The sequence below is a fragment of the Pinus tabuliformis genome, chromosome 1_2 (genome assembly GCF_031772625.1).
Source record: "Pinus tabuliformis cultivar Carrire ecotype Pingquan chromosome 1_2, CPIR1, whole genome shotgun sequence".
NCBI classification, from domain to species: domain Eukaryota; kingdom Viridiplantae; phylum Streptophyta; class Pinopsida; order Pinales; family Pinaceae; genus Pinus; species Pinus tabuliformis.
In genome coordinates, this window is record NC_142298.1 from 647,655,880 (window position 1) to 647,665,600 (window position 9,721).

General features: G+C 42.2%; 1 protein-coding gene across 1 annotated transcript; it reads left to right on the plus strand.

Moving 5' to 3' along the window:
• Positions 1 to 7,521: 7,521 nt before the first annotated feature.
• On the plus strand, positions 7,522 to 8,535 carry LOC149207348 (uncharacterized). The gene has a single exon (XM_089398008.1). The coding sequence runs from the start codon at positions 7,522 to 7,524 to the stop codon at positions 8,533 to 8,535; it is 1,014 nt and encodes a 337-aa protein (XP_089254134.1).
• Positions 8,536 to 9,721: the final 1,186 nt, after the last annotated feature.

The window sequence follows — 9,721 nt, forward strand, 5'->3', positions numbered from 1 at the left end:
CCAATTCGGACAGCATTACCCTCCTTTATTCTCCACATTATTCCTTCCCGTATGAGTGGTATTACATTTATAATTGCCTTCCATATATTGGAAATATTATTGTTTATTCTATGTTGTTGTCTGAACCAGTCCATCAGGTTCATAGGCCAGATATATTTCACTTGTGCAACCCGGGACTAGAGGTTGTTTGTAGTGATAAGATGCCATCCGAGCTTTGCCGCCAGAGCTTTGGAGAATAAATCTAGCCTTTTAATGCCCCATCCTCCCCATCTCTTGGGCTTTGCTATTGTCTCCCATTTGACCCAGGCAAATAACCTACCCAGTTGATTTCCTTTCCATAAAAATTTGCAGCATATGTTTTGTAGTCTATTCAGTATGCCCCTCGGTATCTAGGCCAGGGTCATCCAAAATACAAGAGTAGCTTCAATCACAACTTTTATAAGGACTAATCTTCCTGCATGGGATATGTATTTATGGTACCAAACCTGCAGGCGCTTTTCCACTTTTGCAATGATCCAAGTCTAGTCTACGATCTTGTATCTATGAGGCTTAAGCCTAAAGCCCAGATATTTTAGACCATCTTCCAGATTCTGTAATGTAAAGGGGAAGCACTGTGTGGTAAATACTATCTCGTGTTGTGAGCAACCAAAAGCAGTAATCGTAGACTTACTGCCATTTATAATCATCCCTGTTGCCTGCTGAAAGAGATTGAAGATATTCTAAAGGACCGTGGAATCACCAATACTACCATTTAAAAAAATGAGAACGTCATCAACAAATAAAAGGTGGGTGAGTGTACAGTTCTCAGTGATCTTGATTCCAACCAATTGATTCCTGTTGCGAGCTGATATGATGACCCTACTTAATCCTTCCATGATAAGTAAGAAAAGTAAGGGGGAGAGTGGGCATCCCTGCCTAAGGCCCCTCTCCGAAAGGAAAAAAGGTGTGGCTTCCCCATTTAATAATACACTATAAGATACATCTTTAATACAACACATAATCCATTTAATATATGCATAAGGAAAGCCAAGGTGGGTCAACAATAATCTAATGTAGAGCCAATTTGTTCTATCAAAGGCCTTAGAAAGGTCCACCTTCAAAATCATGCCTTTTTTCTTCCTCATCTGCACTGAGTGGAGGAGTTCCTGGGCTGTGGCAATGGCCTCATGTATCTATCTATGCTGAAGGAAAGTGAACTATTTAGAGGATATGTGTCTAGAAGGAATAGGCTTCAGATGGTTTGCAATGATCTTGTACAAACAGTTGCAAAGGGAAATGGGTCTAAAATCATTGAAGGAGGAAGGATTTTCGGATTTTAGGATAAGGGCTATGAAGGTGGATTTGATGGTCATTGATATTCTTCCCCTCCTTCTGCAATCCTCCACAATCTTAAGCAAGTCGTCCCCCAGGATTTCAAAAAAAGCTATGTAGAACTCGATAGTCCACCCATCCGAGCCGGGACTCTTGTCTTTTTTAAACCATTTTATGGTTGCCTCAAGCTCTTCCTTCATCACTTCCATCATCAAGTCATTCGTATCCTCCTATTCTACAAATCTAGGAAAGTGTTCTGCAACCCACATGATTTCCATAATATTTACAGCCCTAGGCACCTTGTATATGCTTTTGAAATGCTCAGTGGCTAAGCTAGCCAGATCCCGCTGTGATGATACTGATTGACCCTGATCATTATGGAGTTCCCAAATAGTATTAATGGCTTTCCGACCATTGGAAAATTTGTGGTAGAACTTGGTATTGTCATCACCTTCAGTGATCCAGATAGCCCTGCTCCTGAATCTCCAGCTCTCCTCCCTTTCCTTCAGACTTTGAGATCGCTTTGAGATGAGGGAGGTATAGTGTTCTTTACTTTCTTGTGTTAATAAAGTTCCATCCAAAGTGTCCTAATGTGTGGAAATGGCCAATTCTGCATCCCGTAGAGTGTTGTCATCATTCTTCCGTTTTTGATGTGCCCAGATTTTGGAAATCCCTTTCAGTTCTTTCAATTTTCTGATGAAACCCTTAGTATGATCCTTGTGTTTTGGTATAGGGTTGGACTGCCAGAATTCAGTGACCAATTGAATGTAAGAAGGGTCCTTGAGCCAAGAGGCATTGAATTTGAAAGGGATTTTTATTCTCTGGTTTATGTCTGCCAGCTCCATGAAAATTGGCCGATGGTCAGAAATACCTCTAGTACCAACCCACTGTCGGATGCGAGGATGTGTGCTTAAGAAAGCTTCTTTAATGAGAAATCTGTCTAGTCTCCTTGCCAGACTGTGGTCTCCACTACGGTTGTTTGTCCAAGTATGTTGTATCCTGGCAGATGGGATGTCCACCCACTGATGCTCCTCTAGTAAAGTAGATATAGTGTCAGATAGTCCATCTACTTGGGCCGAGTGGCCCCAAGATTCACTGAAACCCAACGAGAAATTTAAATCCCCTCCAAGTATGATGTTGTCTGCCTGCAGGAACTCTGAGTCTAGAAGGCTTCTCCAGAAATTTTCCCTATCCATACAAGGTCCATATACATTCACAATACGAACTTCAGAATCTAATGTAGGGGCATATATATCCACACCTATATATCCCCTACCTCCCCAAATATTCCTGAGATCCATAGATTTGTTACATAAACCAATAGCGATACCCCCAGATCTCCCAGTCGCATCTAGGGCATGGAAAGTCCAATTCAGAAACCATGAATTAAGGGTAGGAATAAGGGCTTCAGCCGAACAAAGGGTTTCTTGTAAGAAAATAATGTCCACCTGATTCAAAGTAAGAAACCTTCTGAGTGCTAGTTTTTTAGGAGGGCTAGCAATCCCTCTGCAATTGAAGGACAGTAACTTCACGGAGGGTGAGGGAGAGGTCCATTCCTTGATCTAAGGGCCCTATCTATGGTTTGTTGTCACCCAAGGGCAACCTCTTCACCTGCAGTGTGTCTGGTTGTAGTGACATGACATGGGCAACCCTTGGTGGGCTTATGAGAGGTCGAGGTAACCTCCAGGTCCAGAACAATCGCATCACATCCTCTATCCTTCGATCTGGAATGAAGAGAGTAACGAGGGGATACAGGGGGGGAGGGGATGGGAATCGAAGGGAGGGAGGATGATGAAAGAGATGGGAAACTGGGGGCAATGATAGGAGGGGGAAGGGGAAGAGTGCAATGAAGGGAGGAGGGAGGAGCTCGACCCTGAGTTCCTAATAAAGCCGAGGAGACCAGAGTTAGTAATGAAGGAGGGGATGCAATATCATATGAATGGGATGCTAAAGCCTTAGATATACTAGATACAGGAGAATAGAGTGAGGAGGATGTAGATAACATACCTGATTGTGATATGTCATTGCTTGCTGGACTGGTACTCACTGGTGGAGGAGGTGATGGAGGGTTTGTGTCTTTGAGACCCATTTCAGTGTTTACTTCGTCAGGTTCTCCTCGGGTGTCTTCTGCCTCCTTGTCAATCTTCTCTGGTTCCATATCCTTGTCGGGCAGAGTAGGGTTCCCTCTGGGCTGCTCCGTCTCCATGTTCTAGTCAATACCCTTGTTCTTGCGATTGAGGGGGCAATCCTTGAATAAGTGCCCCACTTTGTGGCATCTTCGGCATCGATATGGAATGCCTTCGTAGTCGCTCATCTGCCTGTGGGAGGTTTCCCTCCACTATATGGTGATATGCTCCTGCAAGCCACCCCGAGTATCCAGATTGATAAGAATCCTAGCGTATGCCATCATACCCCTGTATTGATATGATTTGTCATATTCCATGTAGGAGCCGATAGCATTTCCAATCTGCCTGAAGATGTCCTCAGACCAATATTACAGAGGGAGACTCGGGAGCCGAATCCATACTCGTCTGATACCAATTTGCTCAGTCTCTGGATCAAATAGAGACGTCTAGCACTTCAAGAGAATCGGGGCATGTTCAAAATGCCAATAGGAGGAAAAACCCAGTTGGTATGGTCAGCGAGGGCAAATCTCAGTGCGAACCATCCCCTCATGAAAGTCTGCATGAAAGGGATGTCCACTAGATGGTGTCCCCAAACCTCTAAGGCCTAGGTTTTCAAATGAGCAGCCATGTAGTTCCGTCCTCTGATGTGCGCTACCAAGACTCTATCAGCGATATCCATAGTATCTCCCCACTGAATGTCCTCTTCCAGCCTGAGAAAAATATCGTCTGCCTTGGACTTGTAGCACATGTACTTCTTCTTAGACCCCTGGTAATGTGTCTAATACAGTACTCAACCCGGAAAAGGCCCTGAGGGTATAGGAGTAGTGTTAGGGTTAGACGAGGAGGGATTAGGGTTTCCAGTGGTAGAAGGAAAAGAACCGGTGACTGGCAGAATGGCAGTAAAACTGCCAGAAGGTGGAGCTACCAGGTGGAGAAAGTAAACAGATCCAGCAGACACAGACGGTGGGACAACCTGTCGGGGCGGCACCTCAGAAACAGGGAGATCCAAACCAGGGTCAGGGTTTAGACAGTCAATGACGAAACCGAGGGTATCCGGGGAATGTGGAAGATTAGAGAGTGACGGCCATGTGGGTGGGTCATCCGGGAGAACAACAGGTTGTGACTGTGAAAATTCTGCATAAAAGAATGAAGGAAAATTTCCGGAGAAGCCAAAGCTATACATACCTACAAATGCAGGATATGTGGAACGCCAGATGGAAACCCCCTCCAATGGATCTTTAGAATAATCAATGGCATCGAGGTCATCCATGTTGACAGCTAACCTTGAAATAGAGGAAACCTTGAGAATGTTGGAAAATATAGATAAACCAACCCTGATAATGGACTGCCAAGGACAAGGATAAAACATATGGATGACAGATAACATCCGGGTTAAAAACGCTAACAAGAGATAATAAAAAAAAACCCTAAAGCATCAACAGGTCGGAAGCAAGTAGACGATGAGCAGATAGAAAGAAAAAAAGGTACAATGCACGGCTGAAACGTCAATAGGGTTACCGGAGCTTGATCATGGGTTATCTGCAGTAACATGCAATACCCAAAACCTCAACCGAAACCCTCATGAATGATTAACCGTAGAGTCTCCATCTCCTATGTTACCCATTATTATATTATTATAATAATATACAAATATAATTATTATTATAATAATAATATAATCAATATTATTATAATATTATTAGGAGTTTATATTATTATTATAATATTAATATAATAATATATAGAAATAATATGGTTGTTAATATTTATATAGTTATTAATAATATTTGATTATAATATTATAATAATATTATATTATTAAGCTGCAGTTAGTAGAGGAGAAACTATGAGTTTCGAGGTCTAGGGTTTAGCGCTTCAAACCTGCAGACTCAGAACTAGTTCTGGAAGCACATAGAGACAGGATAGAGGATCTACTCAACAGAGGTCGAGGACTGACCCGACAAATGGTAAACGGGGGGTCCACTGGGACCCCATCCTTCAAGCAAGTTATAATGCAGAAACAGAAAGCGCGGGAAGGATTTAAAATCACTGGCTATGGAGAGCGTAAGGAAAATAGGGGAACCAGCAAAGAAAGGACACAAAAGTTGCAAAAAGAGACAAGAAGCAACCCAAAAATGAAAGAAAAAGTAAGTAATGGAAAGGAGAATAGCGACAAAAGGGCAGATGCAGACCAAAGAGACACAGCACCAATAAATATCCAAACAGAGGTAGAAGGGGAACATGAGGCAGAGAAGCAATCTCGTGATGAAGAGGAGAAAGAAATAGCTCTAAACCCCAGTTCCAACAAAGCAACACAAGGAGCATGCAAACCAAAAAAAATAGAAACCCTAAGAGTGGTTTTCTCAGATCCGGATATTCAAGCCTATAGAGAACATATGTCGGAACATGCAATAATATGCAAGTTCATGGGACTGTGGCCAACGGAACGAGCACTCTGTCAATGGATCAAGCAACATTGGAAACCTAAAGGTGATGTTAAACTACACCTAGGGGCAAAAGGTTTTTTTACTGTTGTTTTTACGAACTTAGAGGACAAGGACAGGGTTTTTGATGGAGGTCCTTACTTCTTTGCATCAGCGGGACTCTATATGAGACCCTGGAAAGCCAACTTTGTGCCAGAAAAAGAAACCTTTACACAGGTTCCTGTGTGGATCCATTTATTCTCCCTTCCAATAGACTATTGGGGATTAGCGATGCTTAAGAAAATCGGAGACCGTCTAGGAACCTTCATCAAAGCTTCAAAAGCAACGATGCAACAAAGATACACTTCTTGTGCAAGAATCTGTGTGGAGATGGATGTCTCAGGAGCTCTGCATGAAGGCTTATGGCTAGAGTTTAGGGATGAGGACTATTTTCAAGCCATCGATTATGAGCAAATCCCCTTCTGATGTAGAAGGTGTCATGAACATGGACACCTTGTCAGAGAATGCCCTTTAAACAGAACAGGGGAAGAACACAAACCAGAGCAAGCAGCAAAGAGCAAAGAAGCCTTCACAAAGCCAAAAGCAAGACAAAGAGCTAACAGGAAAAGAATGAACAGAGCAGGGGTAGACCCAGGCATTACCAACAACACCTTTAGCATTCTGGAAACCGATACAGATTCAGAAGGAACAAATAGGGAAAAGAAACTTAATGAAGAGCCAAAAGACAAGCAAGGCCATAAAACAAAGGACGGGGAGGAAAATCTAGTCAGAACAGAAGTCCAAATGCAAGAGCTAGAAGACGAACGCGATGAAGATACTAATATGCTAACCAGCGATGGGGGTAGTGAGGAGATGGAGCTCAATAAAGTTCTAGAGAAGGAAGGGGTGAACCTACTAGACATGGAAGAAAACTAGAGAACTCAAGGACTAGAAAATATTCCGGACGAAGAAATAAGGAAGATCAGTGATCTATACATCGCAAGACGAAAGGCGGAATTAGACAGGCAAAACAGGAGATTAGGTATAGCAAAAGGCACAGGAAACCATTCAAAGAGCATTTCTCTTAATCCAACAGGTCTGAAGCAAAGCAAGAAAAGAGGCCGAAGAACAAATGGGGAGGTATTGCAAGATTTGGGAATTTTAATGTTAAATTCAGGCAAAATGAAGGCTCTAAATGCCTTCCCGTCTTACCAATAATATATCTAGTTGTAAATGAAAATCATTTCATGGAATGCAAGAGGGCTCAATAGCCAAGCAAAACAAAGACTTCTTAAGAGAAAGTTCCAAAAAGAAAAGCCGGATATTATGTTCATACAGGAAACCAAATGTGCCATTAATCAAATGGTGAACATCAGCAAAAGGCTGGGTAATCCTATAGAATTTATAGATGTAGCCAGTTAGGGATGGGAAGGAGGCAAAATTACTCTTTGGGACACCAGAGTGGTAGATATCCTCTCAATGGAAGCTACAAGATCGTTCATAGCCACGGAAATTCAAAAGATAGGTAATTCTGAAACTTACTTATGCATAAATGTTTATGGACCGCAAAGGTTAGAAGATAAATTTTCTTTTCTTAGTTCTCTCATGAGTTTAAAGCTTAGACATCCCACCACGAAGATAATCATGGGCAAAGATTTTATATGATAACCTCTCTCCTGGAGAAGAAAGGAGGAATCAGAAGGCTCAATAAGGATGCAGAACTCTTTGCTGAATTCAATGATTCTGCCAAACTCGTAGACATCCTACCCAAAAATGGATCCTTCACTTGGAACAATAGGAGAGGAGGAGAGAAGCTGATTTCCTCTCGTTTGGATAGATTTCTTATCTCTGAAAGCATTTTACTTGAAGGAATAACAGTGGATTCTGACATTCTTCCCAGTGGAGGATCAGATCACTGGCCAATCTCTTTGGAGGCAGCCTTCCTAGGGACCCCTAGAAACAAGCCCTTTAGATTCGAAAAGTTCTGGTTGACTCAACCCAATTTTGTTCATTTGCTGGAGAAATGGTGGTGTGAACCATTGGACATCAAAGGAACCAGAATGTTTAAGCTCCAAAGCAAATTAAAACACATTAAAAACAGAATTAAAGAATGGAATGCAACTGAATTTGGGAACATCTTCCAGGGAAAAACCATCATAGAGGGCAAGTTAAATCAAATTCATAAGGAATGGGCTTCGAGGAACAGCAATGAAGACTCAAGGGAACAGGAGAAAGAATTGATGCAACAATGGCAACTCCGTTGTCAACAGGAAGAAACACTTTGGAAACAAAAGTCAAGGATCCAGTGGCTAAAGGAAGGAGAACAGAACACCAAGTTTTTCCATAGATCCACGCTGGACTACAAGGGTGCAAATAAAATTCTTCGGCTCAATAATGAAGCAGGGAAAACTCTTCAAAATCACAAGGAAATATCAACTTTGCTTACTAGGCACTTTAATCATATAGCTCAGGAAACGCAGGAAGAAAGAACAGAGGCCATAGAGGAACTAACCCAAGCTATACCCCACACCATAACTAATGAGCAAAACTCAGCTCTGTTAAGAGCTGTCTCGATGGAGGAAGTGGAAGAAGTTGTCAAGAGTATGCCGAATGATAAGGCGCCTGGGCCTGACGGTTACAATAAATTTCTACAAAGCCTGCTGGCCTACTATTAAAACAGAGGTTTGGGAAGTTGTAGAAGATTCCAGACGCTCCTGTTCCATTCTCAAATCACTGAACTCCACCTTCCTAACTCTAATTCCTAAGGAAGAAGAGGCCAACTCTCCAGAAAAATTTAGACCTATAGCTTTATGTAATGTGATATATAAAATCATATCTAAAGTTATAGCCAACAAACTTAAGCCAATTCTTCCTGACTTAATTTCGGAAGAGCAGTCAGGCTACGTGGAGGGCAGACAAATTTTGGACAACATCCTTTTAGCTCAGGAGATGGTTCATACCCTTCAGACAAGGAAATTAGCAGGTATGCTAATGCAGCTAGATCTCTCCAAAGCTTTCCACAAGGTCAACTGGAATTATCTGGAAGCCATTCTGAATGCTTTTGGCTTTGACAAACAATGGATCAAATGGATCCTAGCTCTGATTAAATCCACCAATTTTCTATCTTGGTCAATGGCTCCCCCTCGGAACCTTTCTCCCCCTCCTGAGGCATCAGACAAGGTGACCCTTTCTCCCCATTCCTTTTTGTGATCCTTATGGAAGGGCTCAGCAGACTCATTCACAAAGCAAGAGATGAAGGAAAAATAAAAATGATTACATCCACTTCACTCCATACCTGCAACAATGCACCAGCAGTTTGTAGATGACACAATACTGCATGGCACTCCGACTGTGAAAGAAGCCAGGGCTTTCAAGAACATTCTAAACCTCTTCAGCAAAGCTTCAGGTATGGAGATTAATCATGCTAAATCTACTATTTTCTTCTTTAATACTCATCTAGCCATTCAGAAGCCTCTATCTAATATTCTAGGCTTTCAAAGGGGCAGTCTGCCCTCTAAGTATCTGGGAGCCCCGCTTACGACTAAACCTTGGCAAAAAATTCATTGGGAAAAAATCTTGGCGAAAATGGAGAAAAGACGTAAACATTGGACTCATAGGGCTCTTAATTTTGCTGGAAGATTGGTCCTCACTAAAGCAATACTGCAAGCCATTCCACAGTATCTGCTTTCCATCATGTCGACTCCTAGTGGAGTCTTCCAGAAAATTAGAGCTGTACAAAGATCATTTCTGTGGAGTGGCAATGCTAAGAAAAAGAAATGGGCACTTGTGGCCTGGAACAAAATATGCAAATAAAAAGCTGCAGGGGGCTTAAATCTAGTGGATCCCTACACCATCAACATG